This window comes from Humulus lupulus, chromosome X, assembly GCF_963169125.1.
Source record: "Humulus lupulus chromosome X, drHumLupu1.1, whole genome shotgun sequence".
Taxonomy (NCBI): domain Eukaryota; kingdom Viridiplantae; phylum Streptophyta; class Magnoliopsida; order Rosales; family Cannabaceae; genus Humulus; species Humulus lupulus.
The window spans coordinates 213,281,238-213,301,654 of record NC_084802.1 but is presented as its reverse complement, the minus strand read 5'-3'; the positions used below and the strand labels follow the sequence as shown (position 1 = coordinate 213,301,654).

General features: G+C 39.2%; 2 protein-coding genes across 6 annotated transcripts in view; one reads left to right on the top strand and one right to left on the bottom strand.

Moving 5' to 3' along the window:
- The window catches only part of LOC133806735 (uncharacterized), a 21,637-nt gene extending 14,564 nt beyond the window's left edge, over nt 1-7,073 (bottom strand). The window contains exons 1-2 of the mRNA XM_062244826.1: nt 6,960-7,073; nt 6,411-6,651 (exon numbers count right to left, since the gene is read on the bottom strand). Of these exons, the coding sequence (XP_062100810.1) occupies nt 6,411-6,651; nt 6,960-7,073 (355 nt within the window). The remainder of the gene's footprint in view (nt 1-6,410; nt 6,652-6,959) is intronic.
- The window catches only part of LOC133803808 (ureide permease 1-like), a 22,745-nt gene extending 2,328 nt beyond the window's left edge, over nt 1-20,417 (top strand). For 2 of the 5 annotated variants that reach the window (XM_062241923.1, XM_062241927.1), the window contains exons 2-6: nt 18,185-18,461; nt 18,788-18,853; nt 19,416-19,554; nt 19,670-19,832; nt 20,194-20,417. In XM_062241923.1, coding sequence (XP_062097907.1) covers nt 19,434-19,554; nt 19,670-19,832; nt 20,194-20,308 — 399 coding nt within the window. In that variant the 5' untranslated portion in view covers nt 18,185-18,461; nt 18,788-18,853; nt 19,416-19,433 and the 3' untranslated portion in view covers nt 20,309-20,417. Of the gene's footprint in view, nt 1-11,237; nt 11,404-17,054; nt 17,149-17,258; nt 17,351-18,184; nt 18,462-18,787; nt 18,854-19,415; nt 19,555-19,669; nt 19,833-20,193 lie in introns of those variants that run through there. The other 3 variants (XM_062241926.1, XM_062241924.1, XM_062241925.1) reach the window with 3 other exon arrangements.

The following is a 20,417-nucleotide window of genomic DNA, read 5'->3' as shown; positions in this document are numbered from 1 at the left end:
AGCTGGGGTAATGTTAACCCAATAAACGCGGACCTGAGGGATCGCCTGAATAGGCGCAAAGACCCCCTGCGGAGGCGCGAACCTAGAATTGTGATCGACGACAGTCAATTCCAGACAAGACCCCTCGCGGACCCAGTCCAGGAAAGAATTGATCAGTTAGAAAAGGCCTTTAGGCTTTTGAAAAACGAGCAAGGTCAGGATCGATATGAAGATTCTGATGAGGAGCTTGAACCGTTTGCTCCCCATATTTCCAACACTCCATTTCCCCAAGGGTTTTGGATCCCTCACGTCCCAACGTTTGAGGGAAAGTCCGACCCGTACAGCCATTTGAGTACGTTCAACACCATAATGAGAGCCAGGAACGTGGGTTACGAGCTCAGATGCATGTTATTTCCAGCATCATTGACAGGACCAGCCAAAAGCTGGTTCGAAAAATATAAGAGACACTCCATAACTTCTTGGGAGCAGCTGTCTAAAGACTTCAAGAAGCAGTTCAGAGCCATGATGGGGGTTAGACCTGAGGCGTCAACCCTGACTAACGTTCGGCAACAGCCAGGAGAAATATTGAAAAGTTACCTTACAAGGTTCAACTTGGAAGTTGCCCGAGCTCGGAATGTGGATGACAGCGGTCACCTAATGGCTGTCCAAGCTGGAGTTATGCCAGGGAGTGCTCTCTGGGACGACATGCAGAGGAAACCTGTGAGGTCCCTAACCGAGTTTAACAAATGGGCACAGAGGTTTGTCAATGTAGAGGAAGCGAGGTCGACACTTAATGTGACTTCCCAGCCCGTAACTACAACGATAAACGTAAACTCTGCCTCATCCTCGGCGGACCTAGTAGCTTCAAAGCCTGCTGTGGAAAACCCTTCCAAGAGAAAAAAGAACGAAGGGAGTAACCCCCAGGCCGAAGGAGGAAAGAAAAAGAAGGGGGAGAGATATTTCTCCGTGTACAGAGTGTACACCGAGCTCAACGAGTCTCGGGAGAACATATACCTGGATAATGAAAACCAGGTCCCCTTCAAGCGTCCGGACCCAATGAGAAATCAGAAGTCCAAGAGGGACTCCAATAAATATTGCTGATTTCATAGAGACACCGGGCATACTACTGATGAATGTCGACAGTTGAAAGACGAGATCGAAGGATTGATCTCGAGGGGTTACTTTAGACAATATATCAAGAACCAAAGTACTAATCAAGCGACCGCGAGCCAGAGAACAGCCGCGCCGCAGCCCACACAGAACAATAATTTCCGAGCTAGGGAAGAGGATAGGCCCCCACCGATAGATGGAGAAGACGTAATAACCATCTCGGTAGGGCCTCATCCTGCGGGCATGGGCAGAAATGCCCAAAAGAGATACGTTAACGAGCTTAAGACTGGGGACGGGTCTCCTTATGAACCCGAACCTAGGGCTCCCAAAAGTCAAAAGATTGAATCCCAACCAATAACCTTCACTGAGGAAGACGTGCCCCATGTTCAGTTTCCTCACCATGATCCGCTGGTCATCACTCTCCAGCTGGCAAACAAAAGGGTCTACCAAGTTCTCATAGACAATGGGAGCTCAGTTAACATTCTCTATTAAGCAACCCTTGAAAAGATGGGACTCTCCCTTCGCGACCTGAAAGCATGTGCGACTACGCTATACGGCTTTTCAGGAGAAGGAACCGCCTACATGGGGTCCATCGAACTCCCCGTAACCTTGGGAGACTACCCAGTCTCAACAACCAAGATGATGGAGTTCGTGGTAGTAGACTTGCCTTCGGCCTACAACGTGCTGCTCGGAAGACCCGCCCTGGTTGGGCTGAGGGCAGTCTCATCAGTAAGGCATCTGGATATTAAGTTCCCGACCCCTAGCGGCATCGAAACATTGAAGGGAGATCAATTGTCTGGAAGGGAATGCTACAACATTTCCTTAAGAGGAAAGAAACAGACGAGCGCACAAGCACTCGTCATTGTTCAGAATAAAGACAGGACGGTTTTAGAGATTGATGAAGAAATCGATCCAAGGGTTGAGGAGAAAGATGACCTCGAACCCTTAGAGGAGCTCGAAGAGATCCATCTCGAGGAGTCCGATCCCTCGAAAAAGTTAAAGGTTGGAAAACACCTCCAGGAAGAGGCAAAATAACAACTAATTTGCTTTCTGAAGAAAAACTAGGACGTCTTCGCATGGTCACGTTCGGACATGGTAGGGATAAGTCCGAACATAGCAAGCCACACACTAAATATAGACAAAAGCTTCCCTCCGAAGCAACAAAAGCGAAGACAGCTGGATGACGACAGAAAGAAAGCACTGAAGGAGGAGGTCGACAGGTTAAAATCAAACCGATTCATCAGGGATGCTTTTACCCTGACTGGGTAGCCAATCCAGTGTTGGTCCCAAAACCTAATGGGACGTGGCGAACCTGTATTGACTATTCAGACCTCAACAAAGCTTGCCCAAAGGACTGTTTTCCATTACTGAGGATTGACAAGCTCGTGGATGCAATGGCAGGGCATGGAATGATGTCGTTCATGGATGCCTATTCTGGATACAACCAGATTCCCATGCATGCCCCCGACCAGGAACATACGAGCTTCATAACGGATAAGGGGCTATGCTGCTATAATGTCATGCCATTCGGGCTTAAAAATGCTGGAGCCACATACCAGCGGCTCGTGAATATGATGTTTTCAGAACAAATAGGGAACAACATGGAAGTTTATGTTGACGACATGCTTGTCAAGTCTCAACTTAACAAAAACCATGCTGATGACCTCGAAGAGTGCTTTGGTGTGCTCCAGAAGTATAACATGAAACTAAATCCTCATAAGTGCACCTTTTGTGTATCTTCAGGAAAATTCTTGGGCTTTATCATGAACACCCGTGGAATAGAAGCCAACCCTGACAAGATCCAGGCTCTGATTGACATGCCCTCACCTCGAAAACACAAGGATGTCCAAAGTTTGACCGGCAGGATGGCGGCCTTAAGTAGGTTCATATCAAAATCTACGGACCGTTGTCTTCCGTTTTTCAACCTTTTGAGGGGAGGCAAGAAATTTGAATGGACAGAGGAATGCGAGCTGGCCTTCCAGGAGCTTAAAAAGCACCTCGCAGAACCCCTCATCTTATCAAAACCTGTTACAGGAGAAGTACTCTACCTATACCTTTCCACCACCCAACACGCAATAAGTGCAGTGCTCGTGCGAGAAGAAGAGAAGGTACAGAGACCCGTCTATTACATCAGCAAAAGGTTACTGGGGGTAGAGTCGAGATACCCCTTGATGGAAAAGATGGCTCTCAGCTTAATTCATTCATCTCGAAAACTTCGACCCTATTTTCAAGCACACCCCATCCATGTGTTGACTGATCAACCACTTAGGCAAGTTTTGTCTAAGCCAGAGGCCTCAGGTCGACTTCTTAAATGGGCGGTTGAACTCGGACAGTTCGAGATCACTTACCACCTGAGGACGACCATTAGGGCCCAGGCACTGGCAGATTTTATAGTGGAATGTACTGGCATGACCAACGATGAAGTGATAACCCCGGCCCACGAGCTGTAGAAACTTTACGTCGATGGCTCATCTAATGAAAATGGATCGGGGGCAGGGGTCATTTTGATTACCCCAGCAGGGAGAAGATTTCATTCCACCTTGAGATTCGACTTCAAGGCGTCGAATAACGAGGCCGAATACGAGGCTTTACTGGCGGGACTTCGCATAGCCAAGGAGCTCAAAGCTAAAGCAATACATTGCTACAGCGACTCCCAGCTTGTGGTTAATCAAATTTTAGGAGAATACCAAGCTCGTGGCACGAGAATGGCAGCTTATTTAGAAAAGGCAAAATCTGCATTGGAACATTTCGAGTTCTACGCAATCGAACGGGTTCCTCGAGAGAAAATCTCAAATGCAGATGCCTTAGCTTGGCTCGCTACTTCCACCGAGAATGACGAACTAAACGTTGTGCCCATAAAACACCTCTCAACACCAAGCATTAACGAGCCGGAGGAGGAAGACGTATGTATGATTGAGTCTGAGCCAACATGGATGTCCCCAATAGTCGAATATCTCGAGACCGGAGTCCTTCCAAAAGACCAGAACCAGGCTTGAAAGCTAATGTATCAGCTTCCCCGTTACACCATTTTGGACGGAAAGCTGTATAGAAGGGGGTATTCCATATCGTTACTTCGGTGCGTAACTCCACCCGAAGCCAAGAAAATCATCAAAGAAATTCATGAAGGGTTCTGTGGAGACCATACCGGGGGGCATAGCCTGTCCAAGAAAATCATACGCCAAGGATATTTCTGGCTTACCATTAAATCAGATTTATTCGAGTATGTAAAGAAATGCGACAAATGCCAGAGATTCGACACGATTCCTCGAGCTCCACCATCCGAGCTGACCATGTTGACTTCCCCATGGCCATTCGCGGTATGGGGAATCGACCTCATAGGCTCTCTCCCAACTGGCAAGGGCGGTGTGAAATTTGCTGTAGTCGCTGTGGATTACTTCACAAAGTGGACGGAGGCTGAACCGTTGGCAACAATAACTTCCAAAAAGGTCCTTGACTTCGTGGTAAAAAACATCGTATGCCGATATGGGATGCCGAGGAAAATTGTATCCGACAACGGAACTCAGTTCGATAGCGATTTGTTTACCAAATTTTGTGAGAAGAATGGAATAATAAAGAGTTTTTCGTCAGTGGCTCATCCTCAGGCGAATGGCCAGGTCGAAGCTGCAAACAAAACTCTCAAGAGTTCATTAAAGAAAAAGTTGGAGGAAGCAAAGGGACGATGGCCCGAAGAGTTGCCCCAAGTCCTGTGGGGATATAGGACTACAGCTCGAACATCAACGGGACATACCCCGTTCTCGCTAGCGTAAGGTTGTGAAGCTATGCTGCCTATCGAGGTCGAAATCCCTACAATATGAACTCACATTTATGACCAAAGCTCGAACCATACTCAGCTTGAAGAAACCTTAGACTTGATTGAAGAAAAAAGAAACGAAGCTCAGTTGAGGAACGCTGCCTACCAGCAACAAGCTACCAGGTACTTCAACAAGAGGGTTCGAGATCGAAAGTTCGGTGTGGGAGACTTGGTGTTAAGACGCGTATTTTTGGCAACGCGGGATCCAGCAGCTGGTGTGCTCGGGCCAAATTGGGAAGATCCATACCAAATAGAGTCAGTCATCCGGCCCAGTGTGTACAAATTAACGAGATTGGATGGGAGCTTGGTACCGCGAGCATGGAATGGCGAACACCTAAGACCTTACTACCAGTAGTATTGGAAGGATGTCGCCTGTAACCATGATTATTTATTAGTACTATTTTGTTTACTTTTGAATTCTATCAAATAAAGATCTATTTCATTCAATATGTTATATTTCTCTTTATTTTTTCAATCTCCCTTAATTTAATAACCTATGGTCACACTCATAGGATATTAAGGGGGCATCATTGGTATACATACCATCAGCTTGAAAAATAAAATAACATACACGAAAATCATGCAAGCGTTTGGAGATAACCAAATGCGCCAGTTAAGACTGTTTGGATATAACCAAGCTGTCAAAAACATACAAGTGTTTAGATGTAACCAAATACGCGAGCTAAGGATAACTAGCTAAAAACCAAATTATAAAAATAAAAAGTGTATGGATTACAAACCAATCACAACCTTAAAAGGTTTGGAACAAACCAGCTAAAACTAATCGACGATAAGTTGGAACCTAAACCTACTTCGAGATAAGTCGAGATCGAGGCTGGAATATCTTATGGGAAAATAGTTTCGAACTCATAACCTCGGAGAAATAACCGAGGACGAGAAAAAGTAACTAAGCAATAAGATATAACTAAACCGTTTGCATTACACACCATACAAGTACTTTCGGGTTCATGGTTGAAGTAATATCTGACCTTGATAAATAACGAAGTCGGAAGCGGATAATTCGAGTAAACGATGCATGAATGCATTGGGTCTCGAGCCTAAATCCAAACTATGTTTGTACGAATAAATAAACATATGTGATTCTTTAATATAAAAAAAATGTGCAAAATATTTCAAACCAATAAATGTAAAGCACATGTATTAAAATAAATTAAAGAAATTACAAAAATAAGGGGACGCAGCCCCAAGATAAGATTTCCCCGAGATCAGATTCAAGAAGGAGCAGTCTCCTTGGCCTTCTCAGCATCAGCAGCACTGGACCCCTCAGGACGAATTGCATGTCTATCCTTCTGAGCACACTCGGAGGCGGCCTCCCGAGCAGCCTCTTCCGCCTCAAGCCGAGCATTCCACTTATCCAGGAGCTTCGCCTCATGAGGACCTAGGAAGCTGGTATCGAGGTCTTCATTATTGGCCCAAATTCTGTACATGGCCAAATCAACCGCCTGGTCCTTCTTCTCTTTATACTCAGCAAAGAGGCGAGCCTTTTCACCCTTAATTATATCAAAAGTGGTAGCCTTGTCTTCTTCAAGCTTTTTATTAACCTCCTGAAGTCGGGTATTCTCCTTCTTGAGCTCTGCAAGCTTGGCATTCTCTTTCTCAAGCTCCACGAGCCTAGCATTCAGCTTCTCAAGCTCGGATGCCTTAGCCTCAAGCTCCTTGGCTCCTGCTTCAAGCTTTGCATTTGCTGCCCTCAAGTCATCACTTGCTTTGAGTTGTAGATCCTTCGCCTCCTGAGCATAAGACTTGCTCGAATGGATCTCGTTGTTCAACTTATAGTTGAGCTGGGCAGTAACAGCAAGAGTCAGATAAAAAAAAATCATCATTAACACCAGGACTGTCTATAAATATAACTAAGAAGTAGAAGAAAAGTTACTACGGCGGCAAGCTCGATACTCTTCTCGTAGAGGGCGGTGCAGTCTCGGGCGTTGTTCAAAAATTGCCATTGAGGAGCGTCGAAACTACTAAAGCTCTGGCCGATTCGGGACATAACGTCCGAGCCCAGCATAGACCCATGGGATCCAGCTGCATTGTCGATTACATACTCCTCAACGTGTACAGAAACTGATAGCTTGTGAGTTCGAGAAGCAGAAGGCTTTCTGGGAGGTGGTACAAGTGTCGGGTGAACCACTACAGGAGGTTGGGGCTCGGCCATTATGGAGGCACCGACCTGTGAGGTCGGCACCACCATGGAGCTCGTGACAGGCAGAGCCGGGGGAGGAGGTATTTTTTCGGTCCTCTTGAGGACCTTGGCAGGCCGGTCAACCTTTCGCGACCCCCTGGGACGCTTGCTCCTCTTGGCACCGCCACTCTCGAGGATGTTGTCAAGGTCGGAATCCATCTTGCCTACACAACCACGCCACAATGTGAGTCATAACAAAAAAGAAAAAAATACACAAAGTGATTCAGCATCGCGTAGATATACAAAGTAATGAAAGAAGAAACCTAACTGGAACTCTCCTCCGAGTTCGAACTCGGAGACCATGAAATTCCCCCATCTTCAGAAGAGGCGGGGGGAGTACCTGCCCTATAGGTGGACGTCAACCTCGAAAGGTCCCTATAGTCATTGGTCCCATATTGGACGGCTATTCCGTCCCACACCTCATTCAGATTGTACATGGTGTCATACTTCCCGAGCCAACTATCAAACCTATGAACTCGGTCATCTACCCAAGTCCATATATAGAAGTGTTCCCTATCATCCGGGCACAAAACTAACCTATCGGGTTTGTGTTTTAATAAGGTGGGGGACCACATTTTCGAGCTAAGGATGACTGTACCTTGATCATCCGAGTCCGAGCTCGAGGCTTCATCGTTAGCCTCGTTCCCCGATTGCGGGCTTCTTCGGCGAGCTGGAGGCGGGGGCCTCACCTCTCTCCTTGGAGGGAGGATGCCTGTAGGCAAAGGCACGAGCTCCCAGTGGTCGTACTTTTTGTTGGACCAATCCAAGGTGGACTGGCCATCTCCCAAAAGCCCGCAAGCTCGGAGCTTACTCTCATGCAATAGACATGAGAGGGACCTCCTGCCATAAGGGAGTTGGAGCAGAGCCTCTCTATGCTCCTTCATCGCATCATTGGGAGTAGGACGGTGAAAGTTGGCTGGAAAATAAAACACATTTCAACTGAGTACAAACCTACCGACAAAAGTTTGAGCACAGAGATAAAGAAGGTTGGGGTACTTACGAATCCGTCTGAATGAGTAGCATCGAGACGGGGACAAGCCATCTGTCCAGAAGAAGGCTTTCTTAAAGTCAGGTGGATGGTTAGGAAGGTCCTCAAACACCTTTTTCTCTTTGGGGTAGCTCGAAAGATAGTAGAAGCCGTCCCCTCCCCGAGCTCGGGAGGGGTTGCTTTTCAGACAGAAGAGATACAAAATCTCCTGTTGTGAAGGTCCTTTCCACTTCAATTCATGGTATAACGACCTCAGGGCAGACAGAACCCTGTAAGAATTAGTGTTGAGCTGGAACGGGGCCAACCCAACAAAGTTTGTGAAGTCCTTGAAGAAAGACTTCGAAGGCATTAGCGCTCCTGCCTTCATGTGCTCCTGGCTCCATGCCGCATACCTCAGCCTGTTGTCAGGTTTTCCATTCCCTGGAGCATAGCAGCTTCGTTCACTAGAGGTCGGAGCTCGACACCTTAAGGAGCTTGACATCCTGAGACCATGGAAGGCCAGGATATCAGTTATCTGATTTATCAAGGTGACCGAGCTCCAGTAGTGCTCGGCCTCAAAGAATTCCCTCCTCGGTTGCGAGGTAGAAGGCTCCCCCATTAGTGAGAATTGGAGCTCTCCCGGATTGTATGCAACAGTCACTTTTAACCTAGGGTCGAGGGGGATCGGCCTGGGCCCTGAATTAGATTCTGGATAAAGAGCCTCTCGAAGGGTTCTCCTCTTCTTTTCTATGACCTCGACGATTTGGCGGCGATAGTGAGCTCGGGTTTCCTCCTGTTCGCGCGCGAGATTGTATTCACGAATCAGACATTGATTCCGAGCAAACAGGGACTCTGGGCTCGGGGTTTTTGGCGAGTAAGGAATTTCCAGCAACGACCCCCACCGTCTTTCCAGATTCTGTGACATCTAGCGAGAAATAAAAAATGGTGAGGGCCATGCATGCAAGGGTTCAAGAATAGCGAGCTTGACAAGACAAACTTGGAGAGTGCTCGGGTATGAAACGAGCTCGATACTAAAAGTTTGGTTAAGAGTCGGAACGTGTATTCTATGAGTAAAAGGAGGAGAGTAGATAAATTTTTTGAAAATCCTGAAATATCACGGAAAAAGGGTGACGGTTATTCAAGAATGATAATCTTGGGTATCGTGCGTTCTTTAAAACCAAGATTTTGTACCCGATATCTTGGTGTGCAGGATATGTCTTTTAAATTTTGAAACCCAGAAAAAAGAGACCTTGTCCTACATCAAAACTGGATTTGGAACCAGTGACTTAAACCTAGCATGGAGACTTAAACGTGAAAGCCTATCGGTCAAAAGTTTCCTAGCGTATCATACTAAGAAAATAAACTAGTGCATTCCCAGAAATGAAAGGATAACGCAGACAGAAACCGGCATAAAGGAAAACAAAAAGATAATCAGATACTTACACAATGATGGCGATTGCAGAGAAATCTTTGATTGAAGGAGAGGCTGCAGGTATGAGCTTACGGTCTCCAACAAACTGGCGGTCCTTTGTTCCTTCGGCTGAGAGAACATGCACAAGCAAAAAGTTCTCTGGGATGGTTTCTGGTTTTGCCTATTTTCTTCTTTCTTCTGATGAGTGTGAAATAAGAGGAAGACGATGACTGGGGTCTTATATATAGATGGTAAAAAAGGATTAATCTGAGCCATTGACCAGAATCCTTATAAAATCCAACGGACAAGGATTGATGACATGATGGTACCGAAAGGTGGCAGGCGAACGATCGTGGGCGGATTTCCAAGGTACTCAAGTACCTTGAATAAGCAATGCTCAACTGACACGTGTCCATTTTCAAGTGTGTGACGGTGTGGTTCCCGAAGAAAGTAGTTCAAAAGTTTCCTTCTCATGGGATTCGAACAAATACTTTTGAGGGGGCAAAATGTTACACCCAGATTTTGAGCCCTAAGAATTGTGATCTCGAAAGCTGGATTCGTAAGGAATGGACTCGTAATGTCTGGAACGTGTCTGCAACCTAGGCACCAAGCTTGCAAAGCAGAGACAACTTCGAAGATGGTAGCCTCGAAACCATTACAAGCTCGAAAGACAGATATCAAAGCACGTCTGTTCTCAGATGGCCTCGGATCAGGGAGTTCGAGCCTGATATAAGTACGAGCTCGAAGTATCGTGATCTCCGGGAGATGTCACATCTCGAACGTCAGTAAGAGATCCAAGTGGGAACAGCACTGATAATGTAGATTGATAACTTGGGATATTCCAGTGAGTCATTTTGGAGAGACGCGGTCTGCATTGATTGTTGTAAATCCTCTATAATAAAGGGATATTTATTATGCAGTTATACGCCCCCTGATCTTCAGGGGACGTTTCCTTGTATATAGAATCACAGGCTTTTAACGCCATTAAATTTATTTGCAAATATAGAATAACTTCCCGAAATATGTGGGATAGTATTCTGAAATCTTCTCTATAAATAGAGAGGTCACGTACCATTGTAAAGGGGGAACTTTTGTGATCTTGAGAGAAGCTCTGGAGAATTCATTCTTAAAGGATTTCCAGAAATCATCTTAAGTCTTAATAACAAAGACTCGTGGACTAGGCAGAGTTAACTGCCGAACCACGTAAAAAATCCCATTTGTGTTATCATATTTTTCTTGGCCATAACCAATCATTGTTTTTGTGCTCTTATTTCACTGTTGACGAAAAACGGCGTCAACATAAAGTATTAGTTCAATGAGATTTACACAAACTGTAAATTAATTGGAAAGAATCACTTTGTCAATAGGAAAGTTAATAAATTATTTTGTGTTTGGCAGAGAATAAGTTTAATTATAGTGCAAAATATCATTTTCTTTTTTCTTTATCCATGTTCCTTCTCCTGCATTTGTCTCTTTCCTTGAGGCACTCTCTCTTTGTGTTGGGTAAGTCATCTCTCTCATTTATTATTTCGTTCATTATTGTCACGTATTTGTTAAAAATAAGGGCTTTATGTTTTTCACTTCTTGTTCAAACTTTAATACAAGACTCTAGGTTTCCTCTAATCTCCATCACTCTAGAAATTCTATAAAGGTTAAAGAGATTGTGTTTCTCTTGTTGTTTGCCTTGATTAAAACCTAGTTACTTTAATTTGGTCTCTTCTTGTCTGCCTTTGTTTTTATTTGGCTGTTATGGTCTTTCTCATTCTTTTAAGCTTTATTTCTCTAATTTTGTATCTGAATATGGTGGCTAGTTTTTTTTTTTCTTTTCTTCACTTCTAGGTTTTTGGTTTTAGGTTGTTTTCCTTAGTTTGTGGTTGGTGGGTGTTACTGCTGATGCTTACCATATCAGTGAGGTTGCACCGAAGGTTCTACTTTTCTCAATCTTGATTGTAGTTATTGCAATTTTTTATTGGAATGTCTAGCTAATATTTTTATTTATTTATTATGTTGGAGAGGTAAATGAGTTAGGATCTTTTCAAGCTTGCATAGTTATTTCACAATGATCCAAGTTATAATTATGATTTATTATGAAGATAAGGTTCTTAGCATTTATTATTGAATATTGTTGGTTGTATTAATTTCATTATATTTGGTGTGCTTAATTTGGCAGTTAGTTTCTTTCTTGACAAAAGCAATATACTATATTTTTAGTTATAAATTTATAATGCATCTCTTCTTTTATGGAAAGTTAATTCCAAAGTTAACTAGAGAAATGGATTGGAGACTTGAAAAACAAAGCATGTTTATTGTTCTTTGTTCTTCATTTATCTATTGAAGTATGAATATGGTGTATATATATAAGGAAAAATAACTTAAAGGCATTTTTAATAATGACCAAATTAATTGAAGGCACACATACATGCTTCTTGTTCTCGATAGCTTATTGGCTTAGATAAAGTAAATTGCACATAATAATATAGAGCATAATAATTGAGAAAACTTTGATTTCTACTGTCGGAGATGAGCAAGAAGTGTACTTTGAAATTGGTACCTGTACGCCCTGTTTTTCCCACGGGTTGATTAGCGAGCCGAGCTGCGGCCTAATCATGATTATCTCGTAGACGTCCCACAGACCGGAGCTTCTGTCATTAGGTCGTACCTACTTAGCTCGAGGAGACTCAAGGGTTCGCCAAGATTGCACAAGACTTGACCCCGGATTCTGAAGGCCTATGGTCGAGTTAAGTATCCAACTCGCGGTACGCACTGAGTATGAAGGCTATGACCCTTTGTAAAGTCAACACACGCAAGGTAAACGTGCATATATCAGACATCACGTGTCTGATATGCCCCTGACTTCTCGGACACGCAGCAGGAACGTGCGTATTCAAACACCCACGACTGGGTTGGGCCGTGCGGCCCATTATCTCCTTACCTATCGATTTGACCATACCTATGTGTCAGGTTTAGGAATTAATCATGAATGTCACAGAGTTGATGTGATAGATAAGAGGGTCACGGGATGACCTTCTTACCAACTCCCAGGTGCCTTCTCCTATAAATATGGAGACCCTGGGACTTAATAAGGGTTGGATTCTCTATTGTAAAGAAGGCCCTGTAATCAAATATCCAGTATAGAGCAATAATACTGACTAGTGGAGTAGAAGGATTTTAACCTTTGAACCACTCAAAAAACGTGTCTTGTGTCACCTCTTTCCTTTTCTAAGATCTTATATCTGTTTCGGTTCACATTTAGCACTAATCCCTTTCTCTTCATTTCTTAATTACCTGTTGGCGAAGAACCGCGTCAACAGTACCCAATGCCTTCTTTTTATACTTCATTAACCAAGTAACCAATGATAGCACCCTAATGCAAATAATCTTGATTGTTCTACGTACACTTCATATTGAAACAAGAAAACTACTACAATTGTTTATTAAATAATATCAAGCTATAAAGTAATAAAATAAAAACAATAATATCTCTAACTTACCTAATAAATTGCTAGAAAAAAATAAACTAATGTGTAATAAGTAATTAAAATACATTGCATTGATTATTTCAGTGAAAAATTCTTTAAGATTTGATTAGTCTATTCTTAACCATGTTAGAGTTCTTGAACTTGGTTGACAGAATTGATTAGTGGCTTCACAGTTATTCTGTGGATGTAAAACTTGCTTTTCTTATTTTCTTGTAATTACACTTTTCTAAACTCCTTTCTCCCCACAGCTAAGTTGTGATTTTCTGCTCTGTGTTTCATTTTCAAATTTTTTGACTGGCGTTATGTTTGTGGAACTGAGATTGGCTTTTAAAATTATTTTCCAATTTCTTACTAAACCTAGTGATAATGAAATAAACTATTATTTTTCCATACTTTCTAGAAATAAAATTGTTATATGCATTTCATGAAACTTATTATTGTTTCATTAACCAGATCATATTATTAGGAAAATAGAAAGATTTTGAAAAGAATCTGATTCTCATTACTCAATGGAATAGCTTACAATAAACTGTATATACAAGAGTTAATTGAGAAGGTTAGTTGTACAATTAACAACCAAATCTAACTAAAGGCTAAAAACAGAATGCAAACTATATATTTTCTCTCCTACTACATGCATAGAGTATATATTAATGTTCCATTATAAGGTAACTAATTAATTACAATGTTTAATACTCCCCTCAAGATGGAGTGTGTGTATAAATTTTTTACTCATCTTGGATTGATCTCAAGTTTGAACTAACCATGAGATCAGTATTTTAGATCTCAAAGCTTGAAAAATAGTAAAGTGTTTTAATCTTGTGCTGATGTAAATTAATTCTTATTCTTTATATATAGCTTTTGTCTCTGGATACATATACATGTACCTTTTTCAAATCTAAAATTTAGAAAGAAAAGTTGCAATTTGTTTGCTATATACATATACGTGTAAATGAATTATTGAATTCTATAGAAAACAAAATACCACAAAGAATGAAGAGGTGGAGAAAGATTAAAGATGTTGAAAGAAGGAAGAAACTGAACTAAAAAGGCAATAATTTCTTTTGTTGGCTCTCTTGATATGTTAATATTTGAAATGGTCTCTCAAGTGCTTATTTATATTGAGAAATTTGACTTGGTGAATACATATATGTAAGTAAGTAAATATCAGCATAATCATTTGTCATTTTATGCACTGTCTGGAAATTTGAGGTTATGATTTTTCTAAAGTTAATGAAACATGCTACAAGCTTGTCCTATGATTATTTGTACAACAATTTTTATTTTCTTTTTCGCTGTTGCATGCAAGTTCTGATTTGTAGATTGATTGATAGGCCTTTGTATCCAACAATGATGAAAGCTTCTACCATGAAACTCAGATACTTCCTTGGGTGCGTTAGCATTTACTTTTAGTCATTGCAACAAATATAGGCACACAACATGTATTATTACAAGTACTTAGTTTAATACAAAGAAAGAAAAAAGGGAACAAATTACACAAACAAACTAGGTATTAAATCTCTAAGAAAAGCCTCATGGCTAGCTACATCCTGCTGTTCTATGCTTTTTATGTGTTGATAATTGAGTAACACTTTTATTTTCTGAACAGGTCAGTACGTTAGAGCTGTCTTTCTACATTTATGCTTCGTACTTCCTAGAAATTTCATGATCTTCCTATGCATGCAGGTTCTGAGTTATGATGGTTTGCACTCTCCAGATGCTTTGGCAATCACAACTGCAGGAATAGCAGTGTAATTTTGTTTTCAACTTTTTTTTTTGAATTTTGAATTTTTAAATTATCATGTACTACCACTTCGATATCACATTTAGAATTTGATAGACTAGCATATTTTTTTAGCCTGATTATATAAATTCCACAGTGCTTTATTGGAAGTGCCAAATGCAAAGACTACTGCTGGAGTTCAAATTGGCCTTGTTGGAGATAAGACTATTGCAGGTTGTTAACTTCATTTAAGTGTGTAGCTATATGCTGGCATGTTTTTATTTATTTACTTTTAGATGCTTTGGCTATGTTATCTCACAATATGCATGAATATGGAAATGTAGAACAATTTGTATTTTTTTTTTTTTTTTGGAATACACAAATTGGTTTGATTGTTGTTAGTAAAAGAAGTAATTTGGTTATGTTTGATATGAAAATTTGTATATTATGAATAAAAATAGGTACTAAAGTATGTGTCAATTCTTGTATTTAGTGATAGTTGTAGCAATGTCACATGCAAATCAGTCTTGAAATTTCATAAAAATTCTATGTAGATCATTTCCTCTGTTCGTATGGTTGCCAATTTTCCACCCATACCACTTTCCTGGCTAGTGTGTGAAACATATTTGAAGTGATAACAGTTATCATAGCTCCTACCAGTTTTTCTTTTGGGTTTATTCTGGCTATATAGTGGCTGTAGTTAAGGTGTTTGGTCCAAGGCAGATCTCTTTAATGCTTTAAATTTTGTTATCTATGAGATGTGCAAAGTATTTCCAAAACAGGGGAAATAAAACTTGTATTACTAGGCAATAGATCCATCATTACTTAGTATGCGTGGCTCATATATATATATATACACATAGAATTACATGGGTATGTATAGATTATTGTTGTCTCTGTTCAATTTTTTTCCTGTGCCAATTTTTTTCTTGGTGTTACTTGGGTTCAGATTATCAATCCAACTTTAAAACTTCTTTGTTTTATCCTCTGTTCGTTGACTATTTTTACTTTATTTGTATTTAAATTTTCATTCTTTTTATGTTCACATGAAATCAATTAATGAGGGAGTCAAGAAGAAACTGAGCATTTGTTCTTTTGGCATGATTCAATGAAAAATCATGGAAACATGAGATATTATGAAACTAGGTTACATTGTATCACCATTTCTTCTAGACGCTTTTATAGCTCATTGGAGTTTCATATGTTTATATGCATATTTTTTAGCTATCTATGCAGCATATAATATGTTGTCTTGGATATAAATATATATCAAACTACATCCATATGCTCTGGTTTGGCTATATGCTTATAGCTCATTGGAGTTCCATATGCTTACAACAAAGAAAAATTGGTAGAACTAGGCATTTATGTGAAAAGCTAATGGAGATTCGTTGTTCGAAGCATTGGAAGTACATGATGAAAGTGGAAATGCATTTACCCTAGAGTGCTTACAAATGCCACTAAAACCTGTTTCAATTCTTCCTCCATAGAAATTGTTAAGATCTAAAGGTACATTTTATAGAATCTTTCTTTTTAGTTTGTTTCTTAATACCATAGTTATGTACGCTTGCTACTTTATTAGAGAATTCAACCAATGTAAAACAATATTCATTTTTTAATACTTAATTTGTTATCTACTAGAACATTTTTCAAGAAATAAATAGATAAGAGAAGTAGACTATTTTATTTAGTTAACTAGCTAACAACTAACACTAATCTAGCTCATTCTCCCTACCTGTGAACTTGTCTTTTCACTTTGATCAAAGCATAGCTTCAACATGTCTAATGTGTACACATGTCATTTTTATGTCAACTACATCTACATGCATAACCAATAAAATAAGCATTTATAACCATACACTTGACTTTATCTAGCATGCTTTTATCACCTTATTCTTAAGGCATAATTAACTCTTCCAACTAACCAAAGGCCTAATAATATAACATGATCATGTAAACACATGCAACCTAAGTGATCTCTTTTATTTTGAAAGAAAAAAATATTAATCTTATTTATTAACCACACATTTTGAGATGACAGCTTTATGAACCAGGCATAAGAACAAAAGATGTGCATTATGTGTTCCTTGGAACTGAAAAGTTTTATGTGCATGTAGAGATGGTGTCTCCATTTTTTTTCCAATAAATCAATAATATACATATTATATGAATAACTTAATGAGAAGGGATGGTTTAGTTGCATATAAATTTTATAAGGTTACATTATTGGAGATTATAGCTTTTATAGTCATTATTCTTCATTTTATTTAGTTACTTTTAATGTCAAGTTATACAATTGTAAATTGTAACTGGTTTGAGTAAACCATGATATTTTTTTTTCAATAAATGTCACCTACTGCAGTTTTTGCAATCATTCAAATGTTCAGAACATAAAAAAGAAAAGAGAAGACACATTTCAAGAAGTATTTATTGTCCATAGAACAACATATATTTGTATATTTATACATGTAAGTGTGTATGTTAAATTGGATTTATTTTAATATTTAGTTGTATAATTTACATTTAGTTGATTAGTTCATTTTAATCAAATGGTTCGTGTTTGAATTTGGGATTGCAGTGCTGCTGCTGTCTCTCTTTGTTTGTTCAATAATGGCTTTTCTACGTTCACTTCAAGTAGAAGAAATGGCTATGACCTCGAAATCCCGCAAGGTATGCTTTTCTTCTAGGCTTGAATTTGCTAAATGAATATCTGTTTTGGGCATTTAATATGCAACAAACATAACTATGCATGCAAACAACACAAAGTTACTCCAATAAGCTAACAAAATAAAAACCCCTAATATTTCAAAAGTTGGTTCTGAGTTGAAAATAACTAAACGACCCAAAAGAAATGAACAATTAAATAAATCAATCAGAAGTGAATGATATAAATTTGATTAAATCAATTTAATACACAGCCAAAGAATATTTCAGCAACCAAAGAAAATGTCTAGAAAATTTTGTTGGACACTTTTTTTTTTTAAAGAGTTGGGCACTTATTTTTAGTAGGTTCCTGTATGTATAATTATTTTAATATATAATCATTAGTTTTTAATAAAAATGAAAATAGTATTAATGAGTAGTGATAATAATACAAATAAACAATTGTGGAAAAGGAAACCAGACTATAAGAAAATAAAAATAAAATTTCAAAAAAAAAAAAGCTCCTATCCTTCACAGAATCTTTTACATCAATTAGCCAAAGATCTAGTCTAAATTTAATTTTGGCATAAACAGTCCACATTGTCTTCAACATCTTTAAATTTTCTCTTATTTCTTTCTAGTCATTTTCTTGATTCTGAATGCATCAGAATATATGTGAACATGTTGAGTTTTGACACTTGAATTCAAGTATTCAACTTTTCTAATGTGCAAGTAAATACGTGTATATATTTTTACTTACCTTTAAATGCTCATAAAAGGAAAATCGTTCTTTTACGACGTATGAGACTGTGTAGTGTCTTGTGCAAGTTTCTAAATACTCTTGTATGTACCAATTTGCAGTTACATAAGAGAAAAAGAGATGGAAGAGGAGCTATTAATGCAAAGACGTGAAGAGGAGGGTAGAGGTAAAGAAAGACGAAAGGCTCTCTTGGAGAAGGAAGAACGTAAATGGAAGGAGATAGAAGCTTCTCTCATATCCTCTATTCCTAATGCCGGAAGCAGGGAAGCAGCAGCCATGGCAGCTGCTGTTCGTGCAGTAGGAGGTGATTCTGTTCTTGATGTTTCTAGCATTGCTCGCAGGATATGTTCAACTCAGTTAGCTCATCAAGCCCTTCAAGTTTGTTTATTATTATCACTATATAAAAGTGTTTAAGCTGTGTAAGACACTTGAGACTCTATAATTAGTAAGTTATACATCACCCTCTCTAGCATGCTATTGCTTAAATTTTCATGTTTTAAATCAAACAAGGTGTGGTTGCATTAAAGCTCATTATTTCTTTCTCGAATCCACATACTGTCCAATGAGGTTTGAATCTTAATTAGCCATCTCAATATTGACTTGAACAAATAAGCTCCAACATTTTTTTTGGCCCTAAGAGCATGATAATCTCCACTCTTACCTTTGTTTTTAAGTTGCTGAAATATTGTTAAGACAAATTTCAGGTGTGTGCTTTTGTTCTTACATGGACTATGTGACAATTGGAAGATGTTTCGGCTAGACAAGCAAAGGTTTGAATTCAGTTTTCTTTTGCTATTTTTCTGGTTTGCATGTTAACTATCTTTTGGTTGAGACAATTTCTTCTTCAAAAACAGAATTTGAGCAGAAACATTATGTTATTTTAACCATTGCAATTTATTTTTATAGAAGCTAAAAGTTAGATAAGAAAATGAGATAAAAATATTGCTAGACAATTTTATTGTGACAGTCTTGTCTCCGTGAAGTTTAATAAAAAGGTCCAATTATTATGAGACATGTCTATAATCCATTCTTTTTTGTTTTTCCTCTTCTTTTTTTATATAATTCTTTTGGCTGCTCCTTCTCATGATTAATTCAGTATTGATTATATTTTTTAGCTCATTACAAGTGTTGAATCACAAATATTCAACACTTGCATATATTTAGATAAAGTTTAGTTCATTCATTCTCTATTCTCTTTGATGACTGTGGTGTTATTTAGAGAGACCAGTGATAAGGAACACAACATAATGAAAATTTCATCTGTTTGCCATAATGGAGATGTATTGTATTGTATGTATTTGGTTTCGATTCATGTTAGGGTGATTGGTGTAGGATAATTGGCCTTCTGTGATGTTTGCAATGGCAGGAGGGGTGGTACTTAGCCTTGGAAATCTCTCAACTCAGTATGCTTGGGCTTTTGTTGGCTTATCAGTCACAGAAGTGATCACTGTAAGCATAACAGTTGTTATAGGTCCTTTCTTTCATTCTCTCTCTCTCTCTGACCATTTCTAAATGTTGATGTTTGTCTGTGTTCCTCTTATAGATACTGAATTTTTTGCTTCTGTTGCAATCTTTAATGGTGACAGGAACAACCTCGAATTACTTTTTAGACAATAGAATTAATAGAGCCGAGATCCTTTTCCCTGGTGTTGGCTGCTTCTTGGTTGCAGTTTGCCTTGCTTCTACTGTCCACTCATCTAATGCAGCTGATAATAAAGAAAAGCTTGAAGGTTTTTCATCTAAAGAGGGGTATGTTTCATTCATTAAATGTTAAGGTTATCAAAGAATTATCTTGTTTTTATTCATTTTTAAAAATAAAAATCATCGAGCTTGTTGAGTGATGCAATTTTTACTTAACTGTTTTGTTTGATGGTGCACTCAAGGATAATGAGAATGAGCAAAAAACTAGTTGTACCACTATTGATGGCACTGTAAAAGATAATAATTTTTAGTATGGAAAATCAATTAAAATTCTCACATTTAGATGAAAAGTGATAATCTTGTGTTGCAAAAATACTACACAACAATATTTGGACATTCATCACCTGACATTCAAATCCAAACATCTCAGATTCTCTATCACATTTAATAATTATAACTCTTGCTACAGGTGTTTGGGAAAAGCACTCTCATTGGACTGTCCATATGTTTCTTTGCTGGTGTATGCTTTTCTCTATTCTGACCAGTATTCAACTTGGCAACAAATGATCAATGTCATACATTGAAAGATGGGGTTCCTCACTTGGTTGTCTACACTGCATTCTTTTACTTCTCAGTATCTTGTTTTGTCCTTGCTATAATCCTCACATCACATTCCTTTACTACCCTGTGCTG